This window comes from Mesocricetus auratus, unplaced genomic scaffold, assembly GCF_017639785.1.
Source record: "Mesocricetus auratus isolate SY011 unplaced genomic scaffold, BCM_Maur_2.0 Super-Scaffold_100010, whole genome shotgun sequence".
NCBI lineage: Eukaryota > Metazoa > Chordata > Mammalia > Rodentia > Cricetidae > Mesocricetus > Mesocricetus auratus.
The window spans coordinates 41,392,602-41,415,850 of NW_024429194.1; the positions used below are offsets into that span (position 1 = coordinate 41,392,602).

The 23,249-nt window shown below is 39.2% G+C and overlaps 1 protein-coding gene across 5 annotated transcripts in view; it reads right to left on the reverse strand.

The window, feature by feature from the left end:
- Positions 1–23,249, reverse strand: part of Unc80 (unc-80 homolog, NALCN channel complex subunit) — a 174,854-nt gene that overhangs the window by 83,225 nt on the left and 68,380 nt on the right. For 2 of the 5 annotated variants that reach the window (XM_040753401.1, XM_040753400.1), the window contains exons 23-27: positions 18,687–18,899; positions 12,798–12,933; positions 9,603–9,736; positions 5,636–5,801; positions 401–604 (exon numbers count right to left, since the gene is read on the reverse strand). In XM_040753401.1, the coding sequence (XP_040609335.1) occupies positions 401–604; positions 5,636–5,801; positions 9,603–9,736; positions 12,798–12,933; positions 18,687–18,899 (853 nt within the window). Of the gene's footprint in view, positions 1–400; positions 605–5,635; positions 5,802–9,602; positions 9,737–12,761; positions 12,934–18,686; positions 18,900–23,249 lie in introns of all 5 variants that reach the window. The other 3 variants (XM_040753403.1, XM_040753402.1, XM_040753399.1) reach the window with 2 other exon arrangements.

Here is a 23,249-nt window from a genome sequence, read left to right on the forward strand (position 1 = left end):
GGTCTTAATGATTAGCAGAGATATACAACAAGCACTTGGAGTTCTAAAACTGTCCTTGTTGCCAAAGTGATTTTTGCTCCCTGACAAACACTTGCTGTGCTCACAGCTCCAAGTGTGGTCCCTGAGTCAGTAGTGTCAGCATCACGAGGAAACTTATTTCAAATGCTGAGTTCCAGACCCCCACATCATCTGGTGACTCAGAATCTGTACTTGGACAGACTTCCAGGTGCCACACGCACCTGCTCAGGAGCGGAGTGCACTTCTCTACAGAATGAGTTGTCTAAGCTACGGTTCTGAGCTTGCTCTCTATGCATGGCATGAAATGGACTTGGCTGTTCCAGGACTTGTGTCCTGTCTTCTTACCCCCCACGTCCCTGCACACCCCACTCTTCTATGTTACCTAGGTCAGTGACAGTGTCCCTGCTCTGGGACAGCTGCAGCTCCTCAGCCTCAGACTCTGAGTCCTGCCGTGATAACTTGCTGCTCTTTAAGCTGCCGACTCGGCGAATGCTGGACAAGGAACCCCCCTTCTTCACCTGGAAACTGCGGGTTCCTTTAATCTGGAGCAGGCGAGAACCTCCTATCCTGATCTTCCTGCTGGGAACTGTATTGAAAGAATAAAATAGGGCTTTCCCCGCTTAGATTTCCCCAGCCAGTTTATATCCACACTCTTCCCAATTTGTCCCTGGCCAGCCAGCTCTCTGCCGGCCTGAGTGAGCAGCATTTCTGGACAGAGGCCTTCCTGCCAGCCCCCAGTCACCATGTTTGGTCAGGCAGGAGACCAGGACGACCGGGAAGGGTTGGTGCAGTATCTTTCTTGGACAAAGTGCACATATGGCTGGGAAGAATTTGCTCTCATTCTGGCCCGGGGTTCATAAGCATGAGTGTGTTTACACAGCACCATCACCAAGATCAGCTAGCAAACTTTAATCACATTCTTATTTGTTTTGATAGAACCACATTCTCACTGTTTTTGCTTTTTCCTGTGAAACGGGACTACAGAGTTCTGAGATCTTCCATTAGAACCTTTCTCTTTGGAGTAATCTATTAAAAAATAAGCACAAGAAGTGCTCCTCTGACAGTCAGCAGGTGTGTGTACTCTGTTCCTCAGCTAAGGCTTTAAGGGATGTGTTCACAGGAGAATGCTGCGTGTGTGAGTGGGTGAGTGTGTGTGTATGTGTGTGTGTGTGTGTGTGTGTGTGTTTGTGTTTGTTGTAGTTCTATTTCTAATCATTTAGGAATTTCATAGCATCCTCCTCTCAATCAAAGGGCTAATGATATGGGAGCCTAAATGTTGCATGCTCCGAGCTATCTCACTGTCTACACAAAACAAGAAGGGGAAGCATTATTCATGCTTAGTGTTCTGGAAGAAACAGTCACCAGGGTGGGGATAAAATGGCAAAAGAAACATGTTTAAGCTTCAAACTCACTTTATAAAAATCAAAAGCACAATTATTTTTCAGGTAATGTACACATTTTTCTCTTTATTAATATTACCAATATTGATTTGATAATTGCAGGATAAAGTAAAATTTTCAAGGGACAAAAACCATTAGAAGGAAGTGGCTAGCTTTAGATACTTATCTTAAGATATAAACAAGCTTTCCTACTCATTTTTTTTTTTTTTTGGTTTTTACGAGACAGGGTTTCTCTGTATTGTTTTGGAGGCTATCCGTCCAGCCCGGCCTCGAACTCACAGAGTATTCTTTGAAATGTTAGTTAAATGTATGCTTTCAATGTTATGTAAGGAGGTCTGAAGAATTCATAAAGAAGAAATGAATTTTAGACTCTGGATGGCTCTTGTAACTGAAAGATCCTAGAATTACCACTGCTGAACTTAAACAAGCTTCTTGGGGCTCCCTGAACACATCTGAATAGAACTGCACATCTGGAAGAATTTCTGGCAGCGCAGTTGGATAAATGCCACAGAAGCTATAGCTTTTGTAGTTTAATTATAACAGAAAATTCATCCAACTTTATTTTTCAATATTATTTCTAGGCTTAATTTGAATTTCATGGTCAATTATTTTAATGACCACCACTGCAACTTCATGTGTAACTAGATTGAGAAATAAAGACTAGATTACGGTGATAATTCTTAGATTTTTTTTAATAGAGGTATACACTAATGTCTTTTGCCTGAGTTTATGATATTTTTCAGGCTACAAATGAAACCAAATAACTTTAAATTAGTGGAATCTGAAAGAGACTTAATTTTGAGAATTTGTTCTAACATAAAAGATAATTGGAGACCTCCTACAGTACTGAAAAATTAGGGTTCAAAGTTATGACATTAATTACTTACAAGGGACACAATGAGGAGCATTCAGGCTTAATGTTGTTCATAAAATATGCCACCTGAGACTATACACTACTGAATTTTAGCCTTTGTCTCCATAACCGTTAAGAACAAGAATCCAAATGAAACGGGTATCTGAAGTGGATAACACATCTCCCTTTCTACACTGTATTCATTAGCAAGTCCTGCTTCCTGTATGTTTCAACATATCACAAGAATTCAAAGTGTTCCAAGTCCTATGACCTTTTCTCTAGTCAAATGAATGCAGCTACCTCTAGCTGTTCCTTTATCCCTAACTTTTACACATCTAGTCACATACAGTGACCCACAACCTCTAACACATTTAAAGTGAGTTACATTTCTAAGCATATCTGCCAGCCTCTGCCCACCCCTTGCCTTTCTGACCTATATCTTGCCACTCCTCCCCCAAGTCAATCTGTAATAACACTATTGATCTTTGTGCCCTTCTTCAAATGCTCCAAGCTCACTCTTCCTGACATGCTTGGCCTCACGGTTGCCTCTGTTTAGAACACTCAATCTTCAGCCTTCTGTGTTAGAAAAATGCCCCCATGAAAGTCTTTCAGCTTAATGCCCATTATTAGAACCTTCCCTGACCATATCTCTTTCTAGACTCTAATTTGTTTTACTTTCCATTACATCTCTTGAAAGCCTGGCATTCAGTGTTACTAGTCGTTATGCCAATAGTGGTATGCTTTTAACTATGAATTAGTATGAATGGAAATACCCACGGTAAAATGCTGTTGTTAGGGTGCCTTCTGGGAACTTGTAACAGCTCCTGGTATACAGCAGGTGCTCAGTAGCTAGGTGTGAAATGAAGAGACATTTCTGTACTTTGAAATACTAGTTTTAGTTTGTCTTTGGGATAGGAGTAAAAGTATTTCACAGACTCTGCTTAGAGGTCTTGGGTAGATACTTTCAGTTTAAGGACAAGTTCACCGTCATTTCCTTTGGTAGTATTTACTTGTTCTCAAGTTGATTATTTCCAGAACTTACTTTTTTTGCTGTTATAAAAACAGATGCTATGGCATTTAAAAATAGTAATTACAGTTATCAGTGTCCCATTGTCACATTTTCGTACTGGCTGTAGTTGCTGATGTGTTTGTCAAATGGCTTATGGAATATTTGTTAATCTTTAGGGTGACTTTTGCCAGTTAACTAAGAGCATCTCATGGTTATAGTCTCATTTTATTTATAGTTTTAACTTTCTGTTGTCTATTTATAAAACAATATTTATATATTAACATAGGCATATTGTATTGTATAAAAATCACTAAGCATGTGAGGGTTTGAACAGTAAAGACAACTATATAAATAATAATGAAGTTGACATGGTTTTAAAAATAAGCAAATATTTTACTTTTAAAGATGATGCAGATTTTACTTTAAGCTTAATTGGGTGAATATTTGGAATTTTTGTTCAATTTACATGATAATAACTTTGAATGGCTAAAGACTGCTTACCAAATTACAGTTTTGTTGGCATATGTTTAAAAATGGAAGTTACCTCCATTGGATACATACTAGTAAATATATGAAATCACATTGACTTAATACTTCATGTCTATAAATTGCTCAAGGTTATTTATCTTGGAACAGGACCTCTTCCTATTAAAATTCAATAAGGTATGATATAATTATATTTGTATCTAAAAGTCGCCAACATTCTGATGTTGCAGTATTCAAACTTTCCCCATTGCTCTCCCATTTCTTATAAGATTAGAAATATTTTGCGTTATCTATATATAGGTCTATGCCACACATTAATTGATAAAAGCAATCAAATGTGTACTCATTAATTGTCTACAGGACACTGGAAATATTTCGGTGTACATAATCAACTTTTTACAAAGATGTGCAGATGTTTTAAAATGTGAAATTTTGAATTTTTAAAAAAATTTAAGTCAGGGTTTCTCTGTGTAACAGTCCTGGCTGTTCTGGAACTCACTCTGTAGATAGGCTGGCCTTGAACTCAGAGAGAGCCACCGGCCTCTGCCTTCTGAGTGCTGGGACTAAAGGTGTGCGATACCACTGCCTGGCTTAAAATATGAAATTCTTTACCAAAAGCTTTGAAGGGGAACAAAATTTAAAAAATAAAAACTTTGGAGAGTGAAGGTAGATTTTAGGGGAGCCTTAAATGACTTACTTAAAACTGACATTTTCAGACCTTGCTAGGGTTTTCTGTGTTGATATCTGATCTAGCCGCCCATCCTTATCTAATGCAGGAAGATAAGGATGGCGATGGCAACTTATCATGGTCCTCCGTGTGCTCTATGCATTTGTTCTATGATTTACTTGCACTACCTTAATTAAAGCTCTAATGACACAGTGCATATGCTGGTCATTTGACTGACTAGGAAAGAGGGTTGTGGCTTTAAAGGCAAGTCATGTACAAGGTCACACAGAGAGTGCCATGTATCACCCATCTTAATAGCCTCATCTTCTTCACACTTTGACATATGAGAAATTAAATCTAGGATTCATCATGCCAAGAGGCAGCTGCAATACAATCGCTCTTGCTTTTGTCTGTGATTATGTAAACATCAGCAGCAAAACATGCAGACAATTCCTAGCACCAGGCCAAGTGGTAGTGAGGGATGGGAAAGTGGGGCTTGGGTGTAAGCTGGAACTCAAGGGAGCCCTGCTTCATGCTATTCCTAACTGGTTTCCAGAACTAGCACAGGCAGCTCTACCTTGCAGTTGTTGATCTTGTGGTGTTTTATTTATCTGTCATTATATACATTGTATATGTATTAATCTTGACCTACTTCTGAACTGATGTGTCATTCATTAACAATCTGATACTACAGAAAACATCATGCTACAGAAAAACATGGACATTGACAACTCTGCACTGAAAAGTAATTAAGAAATTTGAACTGTGAATTGAAAAGCTTTAACCAGCATATTTTATCACAATGACCATATATATATATATACATATATATATATATATGTCTCAAAGTCCTCTGTCAATAAAATAAAGTGATAAGAGATTACTGCAAAAGAGTTGAATTCCAGTGTTTTCCACTTTTTATTGGTTAATAAAATAGCAGGTCATCTTAAGGCTGACATTAAGGTATCATTCAATGTGGGCAAAGGTGAATTGCTGAGCTGGGCATTGTAAGCTAAGGCACTCTAGCTGCCAGGTTCAGCCTCTAACAAGTGTTGTTTCCTACCTCACTTGTCGTGAAGAGTCCCCAGAGTCACACTGTTTGGAGCTAAGAATTTGGGCACACAGGTTTGGTACTTTAGAATCCAGATAAAATATTTCCTGTGAGAAAGTCAGACACATGAAGCAACCCTTGGGTTCCCTACCTTTCTTCTCCTCAGCACCTGTGTCTGATTTGAGGGTGTGGCTGCTGCTGTGGAGAGAATCTTTTGAGTCTTCGTTTTCATCCAGAACTCCTGCGAAGCTTATCTTCCTCTCATATCTGTGCCGGTCCAACTCAGGGTCCAGACGGAGCCGGCAGCTCTCCAAGTCCTGAAATGGCATCGAAGAACACATACGTGCCGGGATGTCCTCAGACTCTTTGTTTTTGAAGGGTCTTGCTCTGAAGCCAGAAAACTGGTCTCATGACCCTCTTGCTCTGCCTCAGTTTCCCAAGTTCTGCAATGAGAGGCAGTTGCCACTTTGCTCTGCCTACAGCACTGATATTGTGGCAAACCTCTATTCATTCTGAATCACATTCAATTACATTTAAAATTTCCTTATTGCTCATTTAAATTGTGATCTTGAAAACATATTCTTGATTTGGAAAACAATTATTCCCTAACTGGTAGTTTCTTCAGATGTGTTTTATCTTTCAACAACACAGGACTTTGAATTAGCTCCTTTACCCTTGAACTCTCTGTCCAAAGTCCTGGAGGTGTCTTTGACATTTATATGTTAATTGCATAATCATGAATTCAGTTTGAACGTGTTAGGTACAATGGCATAAGTAAGAAATGATCCCTTCTCTGAGAAACCCAGAATTATAAGATGGAAGACAGGCAAGAACAAATAATAAACCCAAAGTGTAGGAGTTATACAGTAGACAACAATAAAATAATAATGGTCCCCAAGTGATATCTAAAACCTAAATCCCCAGAGCCTGAGATTATGTTGCTTTATATTGCAACATGAGCCTTGGGGATACAGTTAAAGCTAATGACTTCATGATGCAGAGATTGTACTGTGTTAGCTAAGTGGACCAAATTTAATTACATGTATTCTCAGAAATGGAGGTCCTTTCCCTGGCTATGGACTGAGAGAGCTTCAATGTGCTATTATTGCCTTTGAATATGGAAGAAGGAGAATGAGATGGTCGTAGTAGTAGTATCTAGAATGTAGAAAAAGAGCAAGGAGACAGACAGATTCTCCTACCACACAAAGAAAGCCAACTATACCAGTATCTTGATTTTAGCTTAGGAAGGACTGTCTTGGACCTTTGACCTGAAGAAACGGAAGATAATATGTCTGTGCTGTTGAAAACAAGTACACTTGGAGAAGCAGGATAGGGAGCCACTCAAGGTAAACCTTGACTGAAGTTACTTAGTACATACATGTGGAAAGTCTGTTCAGGTTTAGGAAAATGCTGTGTGATACCAGAGCCTCTATTGGTGGTTTTGCATTGAGGGAATTTCTGACTCTCTTCTTGAAAGAACTAATAAGAGGGGGAAAATGTCAGGAGCCATCAGGCCTACACAAAGAATGACAACCAACTAAGGAATATGAAGAGCAGGAGAAATAGTCTTCCCCAGGGAAGAGCACACCAATGTGTTATCCAGTACCAAATGGTCAGCCCTGAAAACATACACACAAGTAGCATTATACAGACTGAGCAGGCTGGACTTACGTTTTTAGGAAACTATGTATGAATACATGAATACAGACATATTTATATGACAATAATCTAAAAAGAGGCTATGAATTTGAAAAAGAGCAAAGAGAGTTTTATGGGAGAAATTGGAGGGAGGACATGGAAGGGACTAATGATGTAAATATTTTATAATCTCAAAAAGGAAAAAACAAAAAATACATAAGCCCCATTAAGTAGCGACAATGCTAGTGTAGTGAACAAAAGTTCTCAGAAACCTAGTTCAAGGGAAAGAGGACACACTTTTCACGTGTTATTAAATGACTGAAGGTCACTGTTCTTGTCTTAGACATTTTGGGTTTTTTCTTTGCACTCCCTGTAAGTTTTCTAGTTGGTTATACAGTTTCTATTTATCACAGGACCTTGCTTTGTAGCCTCACTTGTGGTCCTCTGAACGCTGAGATTCCTGTGGTCTGAGGTCCTGACAGCGCCATGTACTCAGGCTAAAAGGACTCGATTGATTTAGAAAACATAAAAAGTTTCATTTTTCACAGACAGGTCGCAGTCCAGCACTGCTCTTCAAGGGGATGTGATTACTAAGTTTCTCCTCACCATATGATAGGCTCCATGAAACAGAATCTCCTCATAATAAGAGTCATTGTGGTAGGGCTTTAAGAGTTAAAAGACAGAACAAAAATGACCGCGTGAAACCGAGAAACCCTTATGTATTTTTTATCAAAATTCTGGCTGATCTGAAAACGTGAAATCAGATGCACTCGATGCTTTTCCAGATTGTATTAATCAGGAGGCTAAAAGGAATGCTGCTGGCAGAAGTAGCCAGATCTGATGCTTTGTTTAGGCTTGACTTTAAACTAAGTACATGCATCATGGTGCCTTGGTTTGACTTTAGAGAGAGCCTTCTCAACAGCATAATGAAAATGACAATGCAGAAAAGTAAAGGCCAAGTCAACATGACGTCACAGAGAGTAGTAACTGGAATTTCCTCTTCCAGTAGTCAAATGGTTCAGTTTCCAAGTCCCAGTGAGGGTAGTTTTCTCTTGAAAACAAGCATTTCATTCATAAATGTTTCTAATTTGAAAATACCCATTTTTTTGTTTTAGGATATGAGAAAATGGGTTTGCTAGAACATTGGAAAACCAAAGTCAGTGACTGTGCTCCACGGTATCACAACACTGATTCCTTTATCCAAACTCTGTGGCCCCACTCCAGGATTGGGGTACTGACTTATTTATAATGTTTGGTTTTTACAGCAGGAGAGGTAGGTTCTAAAATGCCCTTAAATAGAAGTCATACCAATAGAAGTTGGTATGACTTCTATTTAAGGATAAAATAGGAGGTTTTGTTTGGCTCCTCAGGTAAAGCTGCAGCCTGACTGTTACAAAAGCACCATTGTTTTCATCAGGGACTCAGAAGCCCAAAGTGTTCCCTGTTACCACATACCCTGAAGATGTGCGAGCCCCATATAGTATTTATAGCAACAGTGAAATAAATAATGCCTGGCACATGACTGCATTTTTATATGCCTATATGTGTAGTATGTATGTGTGTGTGTATGCTTGTGTGTGTGTGTGTGTGCATGTGTGTATGTGTGTATGTATGTGTGTATGCTTGTGTGTGTATGTATGTGTGTGCATGTGTGTATATGTGTATGTGTGTGTATGTGTGTATATGCGTGTGTGTGCTTGTGTGTATGTGTGTGCATGTGTGTATGCTTGTATGTGTGTATGTATGTGTGTATGTGCATGTGTGTGTACGTGTGTGTGTTTGTGTATGTGTGTGTATGCATGTGTGTCTGCATGTGTGTATGTGTGTGTGTTTGTGTATGCGTGTGGTATGTATGTGTATATATGCATGTGTGTATGTGTGTGTTTGTGTATGCATGTGGTGTGTATGCGTTTGTATATGCATGTGTGTATGTGTATGTGTGCATGTGTGTATGCACACTCGCCCACACTTGTGTGTGTGTGTAGTGTTATATTTCTCTCTATCCATAATCCACAAGAAATGCTATGAAAATAACTACATGATGGAAATTAAGAAACACCAAAGTAATTTATACCATGCCATAAGTCAGAACACTCTTTGGAAGCAAGCACACTTGTATATGAACCTAGGATCTGTTAGTACAAAGGAAAATCAGCTAATGATTTCTGAAAAATGTTGACCGTAAAGCTCCTCATTGTCTGTAGTGTAAAAGAATATAGACTCCTAGATATTTCCATTAGTGGCAGTCATTGATCAAATACTGTGCCTGAAACTGATGTTTCCAGTAATTTCTAAGTTAACTTTGGAGTTATTATTTTAACAGACAAAAGAGATTGTCTTTTTAATGTATGAAAAGCCTTTGGTTAAAATGTTATATTACAAAACACAGTTGGTCTTCAAGCATTTAAAGATGTTGGGAGTACTAGAAATCCAGCTACAGTTCATCTTCTCCAAGTAGCCTGGCTATTTTTGTTACATACCACTAGAGGTTCAGTGCGAGGTCTAGGCAGGCAAGAAAATGTCTCCCTCAGGAAGGTGGTTATCTCCAGAAGAAGTTGGCATGCTGCCATCTTCAAGGCAAAGGGACACCCACATTTAGAGGGGTTCACAGTACCTAAGAAGAGAAAGAATTCTCCATGAGAAGACAAACCAATAACAAATAGAGGGTCATGGTGTGATGGACCTCACTACATCCGTGTAATACCAATGTGCTCATGAGATTAATTCCTATACAACCTCAATTTACCTACTCCTGTTAGCATGACTTGGGCATACTCACCCACCTCTCTTCTTCCACTTGGCAGTTGTGTAACAGGTGCTTCAGTATTAAAGAATCAGACAAGCAGAAGTCTGTGCTTCTGTTTAGAGTACTACAGGGTAATAAAACAGCTCCAATGTCACCAGAAAACTGGTGAAAACAGAAATTGAAAGTTGTCTGGGATTCAATCAGGTTTTGACTGCCTATTTTACAACCAGCTAGATTTTGAGCCCTAAAACCCTTCCAGCTCATTTTAGGAAGGGATGTTTGTTTGGGGATGTTTGTCTTCTAAGAGCTATGAAGCTCTTTCAGCTCTAGTTCAATCGGTATTGGTGCAACACAGATACAAGAACACGTGTCATCCGGTCAACTATACTGCACATTTTCATCTTCAGCAGAAACAAAGTCATGCAGTATTGTGCCTCTTATAAAGGAAAGAAAGTAGTTATCAGTTGAATGAGTCAAGCCATCAAACTTTCACATTATTGTTATATATCAATAATTTAAAAAATACCCCCAAACTCTCCTAAGTATAATGAGATTTAACTGAATAGTATACATGACTTTTTGACACAGAAGGTAGAAGTTGGTCTTCTGAGGGTATCTGGCCTATTTTTCCCTCCTGAGAACCATGACTGTTTTTTTTTTTCAGAGTTAAAACATGGCTGGAAAATCTGCCTCTCATTCAGAATGGAAGACACAAGCTCGTGTGGAATTTCCAAAAAGGCACATTTTTGCGTTATATTTAGCTTTGGATGCAAGATTAGTTAAATCACACATAACAACCTCATACTCAGCGGAAAATTATACATATCAGTCTTATATTCCACAGAGGATACAGGACTCTAAAAGTTATCAAGATGTGCAAAATTTCAAAAGCAAGTTTATAGGAACTAGGCCTGGTAGTAGAGGCCTGTAATACCAGTTATTCAGATGTTTGAGGCAGGAGGATTTCAAGACTGAGACCACCCTGAACTACATAGAAGATCATGTCTTGGAAAAAAGTGAATAATAACAATAATTGAACACTAGACACTCTGTAAACATATGGATCTGTCTTTTCACTCATGAGGTTATCATTCGGACACCTCTTAAATGTTCTGTAGGCAGTGACCTTGGCTGTGATCTAGTTTCTCTCTTAATTATTATCTGAAACATTCTGTCACCATGACAAAAGATGGAGCTCTGAATGATGCAAACAAAATATTGATGTACCAGACATCGCATATGGACTAATGGAGGATTCGTGGTTTGGTTTGGCGTACACAATGCAACATATGAGGGCGTACTCATTCAATATTGCTTCAGCTCCCTCCATTATGAAGGACCTCTGCATGTCTTCCAAGGTATGTGTCTGTCTGTCTGGCATCAATGGCAAGACTTCTCTAAGTTTAGTTTAAATTTTGAGTGAAATTAAACACCCAGAATTATTCAAAAGTAGGCTAGTTTATCTCCAGACTCAACTTTTATCATTAGGCTGATGCACTCATATAGAAATCCAGTATTCTATCAACAGGGATGTCAAGATTTTCTCTGACTTCATAAGGTATGAAAAGGAAGCCAAATAATGGGAAAAATACAAAGTTCTTGATGCAAAAGAGGAGAGGGACACAGTGACAGTTTTCTTTGATTAATGTTTAATCTTTCCAATTTTATCCTTTAGCCATTATTTTATATGTGATGACACAAGGATGTGGAATATTTGATATTAATTAAACAAGAACTTGAAATTGCCAACGAAGAGGAAAGGTTAAATGAAAGATACTGCTACTTCCAGTGTGGAAAGACACTGATTCTACAGGCCAAACTGGAATTTACACTCAACAAAATGTCTCTCATTGAACCCTCACTTAGGCTTGTATGGTACAGAGCACATGTATGTACAAAATAATGCTTCAGAGGATGCAGCAGGAGTGTTCTTGTCCTTAATTCTGAGACAAATCTAATAGACACAACATAAGCAAACTTTACATTTCTTATTAATATTGTAACATGTTCTGGTTAAACAGTTCACTATTTTAGTTCTTTGGAATGCATTTCCAAATGTGTGTGGTATGGTTTACATACTTGCTAGTATAGGTATGTGCACATGTGGACGTGGATATACATGTATGTGCATGAATGTGGAGGCCGGGGGTTGATGTCAAGTGTCTTTCTCTAAACGCTTTCCACCTATAAAATTTCATTCTCAGACTGGCTCTTTCAATGAATCAGTTCACCCATTCAGCTAGCCTGACTGGCCAATGAGTTCTACAGACTTCCCTGTCTTGTGTCTCCCCAGTACCAAAGTTACAGGCTCCCATAACTGTGTCTGGCTCTTTAATAGGGCTTTTGAGGATCTAAATTCAAGTCCTCATGCTTGTTTGATAAGCAGTTTACCTACTGAACCAGCTCCTCAGCACCCCTGCCCCTGGAGAGCATTTCTTGTTCAATTTTGCAATGATCCCCCCCCCCAAAGCAGTACCAACATAAAACCTGAAGAAAACTCAAAGAAGAGAAAAGCCTTCTGAGAAAGCAATGTTTTTCACAACTGTTTTCTCTCTCAGAGGCTTAGCACGGATCTGTAACAGCAAGAGTCAGAGGCTAAAAGGTAACATCTCTTCCACACTGCCATAGTGCTTCAGCCGGCTACCTTCTCTCCTGACTTTTGAGCCCTCCCTCCCTCCCTCCCTCCCTCCCTCCCTCCCTCCCTCCCTCCCTCCCTCCCTCCCTCCCTCCCTCCCTCCCACTCTCCCTCCCTCCCGCCCTTCCTATTTCTGACTTTATGAACATGCTTCACATCCACATGGGGAGAAGGGAATGTCTGTGGGAGATGTAGGAAAGTGGAGAGAGTATGAGAGAGGAAAGAAGTATTCAGTGCTCCTAAAGCAGAGTTTCTTACAAGCAGGGGCTCTCGTAGTAAAGGGGGTCTCCTTACTGTCATCTAAAAAGTCTTCCTCCTCATCCTCCTTTCGCAGCCTTCTCTTAGTCTCCTCATCATAAATAAGGCCGAGCAGGTTAGCAGGGCTCTCACTCTCTCCATGGCACAGCTCGTTCAATCGGATGCCAATTGCCTAGAGTGGAAAAGGAAAGCATGGAACACCATGAAGGATGACAGATGACAGACTCTAAAACATCCCACAGTCAGCCAAAGAATGGGCAGGACTTCCCACACAACCCTCCTCACTATTCCATGTGTTGCCATTGGCGTCTTGGTCAATAAGGAATCTGGAGAAGGCAGGAACGGTGTTGCCTCCTGAGTCGTTTGTTCCGAAGATTAGGAAAAAATGGAATGGACACTTTTGCATGCATATACAACATTTTTATGAACCAAATGTCCATCTTTATTCTAAGTTCATTTGTATTGTAGGTCTGACGCAAGCAAGCAGTGCCGTACCCTCCTCCCCACCCCCATAAATGTATAAATGCACGTTCAGCGTGCAGGCATGTGCATTTGTGCAAATGTGTAGTCCAGAGAGAGATACTGGGTGTTCTGTTTTATGATTCCTCACCCTAATCCTTAGAGACGGGCTTTCTCAGTGAATCTTGAGCTAGGCTGGTGTTCGCAAGTCACTTATGCGTTATGTTCAGATTCTGTCCTCGGCTTCAGCTTAATCTCTTAGCCTCTGTCTATTCCACATAGTAGGGATGGTCAACTAGACCTTTTATGTGGGTACTGGGGAGTTAAACTCAGTTCATCATGCTTGCAAAGCAAGCACTCACACACTGAGCAACCTCCCCATCCTGTATGTAGCTATTTTTAACAGAGTGTTTTAGGGCAGTGTAAAAACAAGAAAGCATCACTCCTCTGAGTTCTTCTGATTATGCTATCTTACAAGAATGTCAGTGCCATGCTAATGAGTTTGGAGGTTGGCAAGAATTCTATTCCTGTGATTTTATTTATAATGCCATTATGTATGCACTTACTGGTTTTTATGGCGCTCTCCCCCTCCCATGATATTTTGTAAGTTAGTAAGAAATGTTAACTGCTCTTCTGATAGAACTTCTAAAAACACATTAGAAACAGGATTTTTAAAAATAACTTGGCACACTGACAATATTGGTTCTTAACTTGGCATACACAGAATCAGATACTTGTTATCTGCTCTTCTAAATCATGACACATTGTTCCACAGTTTATCAAAAGGAATTTTCCATAAGAGGTAAATACACTCTCTCTACCCAGTTCCTTTTGTATCCAAACTATGTAGACCATGCAGTAATGAAAGATCACAGCTGTAGGAAGGAGTCTCAAGGATAAAGCTAAAATGAACCATGACTGGGTGCTGACAGTTGTGCTCTGTGCAGTAATTAAAAACAAACTCCATCTCACCCTCTTCTCCCTGAATCATACTTACAAAATGTTCAGCAAAGTTACAAAGTTCTAGGCATGCAAAGGATTAGACTCGCTACTGGAAACCAACCTGTGCTCATGAACAGATGTGCCAAGTGCATCCAGGATGCTTTCAATAAAAGCACGATTGTTTGATTGTTTCTTAGTCCACCCCTCCCCCCCCACTCCCCAGCTTGCTAGGCAAGCAAGCACTACCACTGAGCTAAATCCCCAACCCCAAGCAGGACTGTTTTGAATATGTTAAACTTCTGGAAATAAAAAGGTCTTCACAAGACCTGGAATTAAATGACAAACTATAAACCAGGAAGCAAAAGTCCTGACAAGAAAGTACCATCAAAAGATTTCACACACACACCCATTTTACTTGCTAACTTCAGAAGTTTTAAACAAATAAAATCGTAAGTAGCACCCTAAAAAAGTTTGTTCTGAGGATGAGGCACTAAGAGTTCAGAGTGTCATGAAATGACAGTCACTGGAGACCCACCATGGAGGGCCTCACCCTCCCTGAGGATCAGAGTGGAGATTTGGTGGGGGACTGGGAGACCTGGTGAGGAGGGTGGGGGAGAAGGGGAGGGAGAGGGAGCTGGGATTGACATGTGAAACAAGCTTATTTCTAACTTAAATTAAAAAAAATGCTTGGAGTGGACATAGCCAGCTGAATGGCAAACCTCAAAGGAAGTTTTTTTTTAAAATTATTATTTATTGCTCCTTTTGGGATATTGTGATGGAATAACTTAAATTAAACCTACCACAGTTTATAAAAAACTGCCAAACCCTGAACTTACCTAAGATAACACTAATATCTAAATAACAATTTAAGGTTTTACATCTCATCTAAGGCTGGAGGAATGCCTTAAGGAGATGTAATTCCTTTCTACCTCCATTCATGAAATATTTATAAAGTGAAGTGAACTGTAAGCTAGTAAATGAAACACGAACCTTCATAAGCTGTTAAAGTGCACTGGGACCCTTTTGTACATGTGTCCCGATGAATTATGAATGCAGTTACAGAAAGATCACTCGTGAACAGAGGCTAAGAGACTAAGCTGAAGCTGAGGACAGAATCTGAACTTGTCGCATCCTGTCCTTTTCCTTATTACCCTTGGGGTCTCCTGGGGAGGTGAGGACGTGTTGAAATGACACACTGACTAGTTCAGAAGACAATCACCATTCTGAGTTCCAAGAGCTAGGAATCTCATTGCCACAGACCCAAAGAGTCTGCTGTGTCTGTCAGCTGATTGAAAACGGAGAGTAGGAGTTTCTGTGATTTGGGAGGGACTCACCAGGACATAACTTACGAAAAACTTTTCTTTTCTTTTTCTTTCTTTCTTTTTTTTTTTAGGAAAATATTCAGGAAGGCTGGAAGGTACCTCAGGATTGGGTAGGACTGGGTAGCCTAACAAGTCATTTGAAGGCTATTGTCCTACCTGCTCAGGAAGGTAGTGAAAAGACATGAAGCTTGGCTTTAAAATCTATAGAAGTCTGCTGCTTTTATAAATGTATAATTTTATATATTATTAATTATATATAAAATATAACATCAAATATGAAAATGTATTATATAATTAAAATATATAATATACATTAATATATCTAGCTATATAAATTTACAAAGTAAACTTATAGTATGAAGGCTTAAAATAAATATGCTTTGTGTGTATGAACTAATTGAACTTCATCACCCCTAATCTTAGAAATGATTTAAGCAAAAGTCAGGCAATGATACCAACCTGAAAAATGTGGACTGTAACTGAAGAAAAAGAGTGGACACTAAAACCATTTTCTCCTAGCCAAACAGCCAGTAGTTTATAGAATGAATCAGAGAGGACAAGGCTGGAGGCAGGGAGACCAGTTTGAACACTGTTTTGAAAAGATTATGACCTAAGGAGGTGAAACAATCTAGCAGTATGCAAAATTCATTAGAGGGTGTGGCTGGGAGGATGAGACAAAGCCAAAGTGATCATCTAAGTCTGAAGTAAGGAAGGTCTAGCCTAGGAGACTCTGTTTAGAAGAGAAAGGGATTGGGATTGTGCTAGAGGGTGGACGTCTCAAACGCTGGTGCTACCACCAGCATGAGCTGAAGGCTCAGATATGATGGCAAATCAGTGTGTATTTAGGAAGAAGGGTTTAATTTGGTCAAACTAAGTGTGAGCATATAGAGAAAATAAATGCCTCCCCAATGAAGTTGGCAGCGCAGACCTGGGATCACAAAAGTGCTCTGGACAGGGTGATCTGCGCTGTTGTCACACAGCAAGCATTGGACACACAGGAGTTGAGACCCTGAAGAAAATCACACAGGAGGAATTATAAGAGATCTCAAGCAATGACTATACAGGGAGGAAAGAGGTGAGGTCAGGGAGGGGAACACTTCTCAAATGAGGTAGAGAGTTTAAAAGTGGTTCGTGTTCCTGTACGGTAAAGTAACTAGCCAGCTTTTGTTTTTGTTTTTTTTTTTTTGAAAATGCACTTTTGTTTCCAAATTCACATCAACTGAGAGCCTTCAAAACTGCTCAAACTTTTAGGAACAACAACTGTGTGTGTGTGTGTGTGTATTTCAGCACCAGAAGACTGGAGAAAAATGAATGTTGTTACTAAAACGGGTTTTTAAATTGCTTTATGGTGAAAATAAAGCTAAATACTGAAACCTGACTTGATTATCTATCTTGATGACCTCAAATCTCATTGCTCATTTTCTAAGACCCCAATTTCATCTAACTCTGGCAAGGGAGTTACCCTTAATCTCACAGAGGTTCTGACACACATACATAGAAGATGAAAGTGGTATCCAAATTCTAATAGCTGTGTAGCAGTGAGCTTGAGGCTTTCTGGCATGGAAGATTTTTGTAGTCCTGGGGGAACAGTGATGTGTAGGGCAGCTCTGTGAGTTTTGTGATAGAATATGTTTCTGTTGCAGACTGTCTCAATTAAAATAAGATGAAAATAAATCAGTCATATTTTAATTATAGTTAGTTAATAAAACATGAAGAAATATTAGAGTTGGAATAACATTAATACAACTATAGTATAAGAATTACCATTTGAAGATTTTAAAATGGTGGCCCACACATTGTTGAGGTTAAATGCAGTTTTATCTTTTAATGGCAAATTATTAATCTCACTACATTTAATTAAGCTAAATAGCTATTCTTATTAAATAAGTCTGTTTATATTTCAGGCTTTCAAAACTACTAGTGATACATCTCTATTTTGCAGATTATTGGATGGGATAAAGATCAATTCAGGCCTCACACATTTTGCCCCCCTGTCTTCTAAAGTCAGGAAGGCAAAAAGATGGATCATCTTGGGGACATATTCTATAAAACATGTAAATTATCATACAATTGAAGACTCAAGTGGAATTGGTATTATATGATAGGTCTTTTTCACTATATTGAAACAATGCCTGGAGGTACCTTTTCTCAGAGAGACACCATTCATGTCTGGTGAATGTGTTTATAATGTATGAATTCTTGCAAGAAGTCTCCAAATATATTCTTATGTCCTCTTTAATGTTATCTTCATTTATAACCATAGCAATGATTTGATCACAAAGGTGATTCTTGAAGTCTGAGTCACTGAGGAAATTGCAGCAGTAGCATCAGGGTACTGAACCCTTTAATTACAGCAGTCACATCAGGATACTGAACCTTTTACATGTGCTTGTGTTTCTTTCTGCTTAAAATTAGCAGAAAAAAACATAGTCTTCTTGAATTTCTTTTTATTGTTCACATTTCCCTTCTTAGAACGAGGAAGTTGGCATTATAAGGGTCCATTTTATTAGAATTCTTAAAGTAGAGTCATTCATTTCTTAGTTATTCGCTTATTCATACATGTGCCTGTATACATAAGATGGCACGTTATGGGTAGAAAAACTCTATTAGGAAATTAAAGGGAAGGTACTATGGTGGTAAATCGGTACTGGGAGAGATATCATTTCTTCAGTGGTGTAGCTGGTGCTAAGTAGCCCATATTCTGGTAAAGAGCATCCCTCATGCTCATGATCAAGAAAGTAACCACAGGTAAAGAAAATGCAAGTGAAGAAAAATAATCAAAACAGCAGGGGCTTCTTGCGGGGAAGGGCTTCAGGAGGAAGAGAGTGTTGAGAGATGATAATGGGTAAGAGGTAAAAATGTGTAAACCAGTATACATATACATTAACTTGCCAAAGAATAAAAATTTTAAAATTTTAAAAAGAGGAAAAAATCCAACATGGGAGATGAAATGCTGAATAGATATGCAATCTGCCAAGTTACTTGCCCTGTATAAACCTCAGTGTCCTTAACTATAAAACCAAGCAGTGATATTAGTCTTATACATTTGTTGGGGGGAAATTAAATGATTACTTCCCCCCAAACTATTCATTGGGTACCTGCAATATAACAGATAATAAACTGTCTCTGAAACAAATTCACTAAGAGAAGCTTCATTTCATTCAAATGCCCCGAGTTTTACAGAAGAAAGACAAAAGCTCACATCTCCCCACTGGTAGAAGAGCTTGGCAGCGTTCCACTGCAGCTTTTGGTTCCGCTTGTTGCCCACGATGGGAGACCTGCCCCGGGAAAGGCCTTTCTTGGTGATGTTCACATGGTGCCCTTTCATCCACTCTGGCCAGTTGCCCCTGTTGCACCGGTGAACAAAACGGGCACATTCCAGGAACAGAGCTGCTCTGGCCACCACAGGAGCTTCCTGAGAAGGGTTAAGGAAAGAACAATGTGGGATTAATGAACTATTTCTTTAAATCAGCTTCAATTGGAAGGTCTGTGTTCTCCGGTAGACATCAGCCAGGGTGTTTTGATTTAGCTTGGTCACATTTCTCAGGCACAGTAGTGGAAAATCTGAAAATCTCAAAGGCGCTGTATACATGAAGGGCTTAGGTATCGTAAGAGGGCCCATGCTACCTCCACCTTCTCAGCTCTCAATTATCATAGGCTTTCACTACATATATATTATTGAAAATAGATCCGTTTCATATAAATTATTCAGCTTGTGATTTCTTCTCTCCAAACTCGATGCAGATCTTCCCCAATTCCCCACTTACCCAAGCCCACACCCTTTCTTTCTCTTTCTCATTAGAATGCAAATAGGCATCTCTATAATAATAATAAAACACAATAAAATGAAATTGTAATAAACCAGAATAGGGCAACTAGGACTTGAAGGTATGTGTGACCTTTCAAAGACTTTTAAATAAGGAACTTCAAAAAGTAGTAAAAATTTTAACATGTATAAGCAAATACTCTAAGTCTAGAATGAGTCTTACTTCATTCAAAGATGTTGTTATATTGGCCCTATACTGGTATGCTAAGACCATTCACATGTTTCAGGAGGTGAACTTGTTTGTTTATTTGTTTGTTTTTGCACACTTTGAGTATTAGAAAAAAGAAGAGGAAGATTTTGTTGAATTATCTTTTTCCTGCATAACAGACAAAATTCTGCTTAGTAAGGATTATTTTAGTTGAAAACATTAGAGAAAAGAGAAAATTATTTAATTGATAAATGAGAAACAGAAAATTTCATAATAAATATCATTTTAGTTGAAAATATTAGAGAAAAGAAGAAATTATTTAGTGGACAATGAGAAAGAATGTTTTATTTTGTTTTTTCTTTCAGGAAAATGAAAAAAGCAGGACTCCCTCTTGTCATGCAAGGATGTTGTTTTAAAAATAAAGATGATAGGTTTGATACCCATAACCTGGAAACATGAGATACTCTACTGAACCTTTTCAAAGTTAACAAGCATATGCAACGAGGCAAAAGGGTGGGAAAGATGCTTGAGGAGGAGAAGAAAAAGAAGGGGATAAGGAAGATGAAGAGAAAGAGGAGGAAGGGGAGGACTAGGAGGGAGAGGAGAAGGTCATTAGTAGGTCATGGGAAAAAATAAGAAGTGTTACCTTGTATTTTTATTTGTGTCAATTTTTTAAAAACTTTTTATTTTTTGTGGATTTCACATCATGCAATCCCGATCCCATTCCTCTCCCCTCCCCTTCCTATCTGCCTTCTGACCTTGCAACCTCTGTCCCCAAATAAAATAAAATTTAAAAGAAAAACCAAAACCAAACAAAACCCCAAACAAATAAATGAACAAACTAAAACCAAAAGCAAAGCAAAGGAAAACAAAACAACCAAAAGAAGTCTCAGTGTGGAAATGCAGTGTGGCAGTCAGGGAGTATACCCTTCAGTCCATCCAGCTTTACTTGTAAGTTCATTGGTCTGGTTCCAGGCCTCTGGCTTCTGCTGCACTACTGATGCTGGGCCCTCACTGGGACTCTTCTTGGATATTTTGCTCTGTTGCCCCATGCCTTGGAGATCCTGCAACTTTGGGTCTGCAGGTAGGGTCCAGATGTTCATAGATGAGGTGGATATTGGGGCAGGCTAATTCATAGCCTTGGCTCTGGATCTGGGTGATATCTAGGTTGGTCAGCCCACCAGTTTTTTTTTCTCCTCCTCACCACCTGGGTAAGCTCTCTTGGCTAGATCACCCAGTGCAGCAGGCAGGCAGACCCACTCTCCCATGCGCTACAATTGGTGAGGGGCAGCACCAGCTCTCCCATTCTCGTGACCTCAGGACCAGCTTCCCACCCGCCACAGGCAGGGAGGGCATCTTGTGACAGATAATAGGGCTACATCGTCCAGATCACTGCACCCTGCCAATGGGGTCAGCTCTGCTGTGCTGCCCAGGTCGGGGGCAGGGCCTGTTTTCCAGAGTGCTGCAGCTGGTGAGGGGCAGGACAAGTTCTCACTAGTGCTGCATCAGTGAGGGGTGTGACCAACTCTGTGCAGCCCTATCCTCATTGTCTTCTGTAGTAACAGGAGCCACGGACATCAGTGCAGACCCTAGCTGTGGCAGGGCCGTGGGACCCAGACGTGGCCCAGGGTGCAGCTCAGGCCCAGATGATGCCATGACCCCAGGTTGTAGCGCATGCCACTCAGGTCTTTATGGACACATTGTGCCATTTTTTAAAGATGTCACAATGCCACCACCACCTCTGGGTCACTCAGTGTCTCTAGGCTGTCAGTGATAACAGATATTCAGGTTGAATTTTTTTTCAGCATTTTAAGCAACCAAGTTCAAAACATTTCAATCCATAATGCTAGAATAAACATTAATGTATAGAGTTTATGTCACAGTTGACTTTTTACAAAGTATAATATATAACAACGCTATGATCAAGAAATAATAATCTTATTTCAAGAGTCTTAAAAAAGCAACCTTTAATCCCAGCACTTGGAAGGCAGAGGCAGGCAGATCTCCGTGAGTTCGAGGCCAGCCTGGTCTACAGAGCAAGTGCCAGGACAGTCCCCAAAACAATACAGAGAAACCCTGTCTCAAAAAAAAAAAAAAAAAACAGAAAAAAACCCAAAAGAAACCAACATGTTTCTACATAATCTTGGACTCTGAAGGCAAAAATGCAATAACCAATGTGACTTTCTTCCGTGCTCACAACTATGCTATTTTCTCCGTGTATTTACATTGCCTTGATTTATATTCAAAGATCTTACCAAAAAAAGAATTTTGGGAATGGAGGCAGAATGTATTTCAGAATAAAATTCAATCAGTACGTATCACATTCATTCTACCATTTAAAACTTATTACCATCCTACATAATGAAAAATGATGTCCAACCTTTGTGACTTGGTTCACCTCTCCGTCTATTCCCATATCAAGTACTGTACACTTTAAGTGAATCAAACTAGGTCTTTCCTTAATATGAGATCTTATATCTTTCTAGAAATGATGTTCCCATGACCTGCAGCCTTCACATTCCTTCTCCACCTGGCAAATCTCCACCTATAAAATTCTGGCCACTATCCTCACTGATAAGTCTTTTTTAAAATGCTTCTTTAGAAGATTAAAGTAAATCAGAACTCTCATGTCTAAGCCTTAAATGCAGGTATTAAGAATTCTATACACTTAATTTAAAAATGTTTTTAAAAGATAAAAATTACAGTAATGCATCATAAAAATTCTAGTTAAGAACTGTATTTACAGAGGAGCTTAATTTTCAAACCTCATTGACAGGAGACAGAAAGTTCATATAGACAATAGACAAAATGCTAGATGGATACCATGTTAAGAATCTGTTATTAATACACGAGTGACAAATGATGAAAGCCTGTACAGAGACCAAGACATGGAAACAGCCATAGGGATAGTCCATTCTTTGATACCAGGAGTCTGAATCAAAGGCATGAACACTATGGTGCCATTTCACAAAGTCTGAGTACCGACTCTTCCTGTATAGGTGTTTACTAAGTATGCCTGATATGCTCGTCTGCATCTGAAAAGGGCTGAGAATCCGTGTCCAGAAATGAATGCCAGGCAGGAAGGCAAGGCCAGCACTGCAAATTTATCTTTTGCCTATCAAACTGTGACAGATTCTCATTATAAAACAATGTGAACTCAATGCTTAGTAACAAGGGACAGAACTCTGAATTTTACAGGATTAAAGGTAAAACCCAACTAGTTGTATGGGGTCGAGTCCTTTCACCACTCCTAACTATGGGCTCATGAAAGAATGAGCGATCGATGGATGAAATGCACATGAAGAGGTATAAGTGTTTTTAGAAGAACAGAAATTTCAATTCTCTACTGTTAAAAATTTAGTGATAAATCCCAGATGTTACCAGCATATAGGTATTGGCTTTCATAGTTTAAAGTTTGGAAATGCAATTTATGTTATTATTATTTAATGGATCTGGAACATGCTATAAAATCTAGTATCACTGAGAACTATTACTGATTGAATAAAGGAATTGTAGCACACACTCATTCACTGGGTAGCCTTTTATAAAAAACCTCATGATCCTGATAGATGGGAGGCAGGCTTGGGAATTGTATACTCAAGATGTTGTGAATTATGTCAGTTTCTAAATCATCAAGTAGGCATATTCCCTCTTCAGTTTTTTGAAACAGGATCTCTTTACATACGTGAGATTGAGAGAGAAAATGAAACGACAAAGTGGTATATAAATAGAAAAGCCAGGCGTTGGTGGCGCACACCTTTACTCGGGAGGCAGAGTAAGATTTGCTGCAA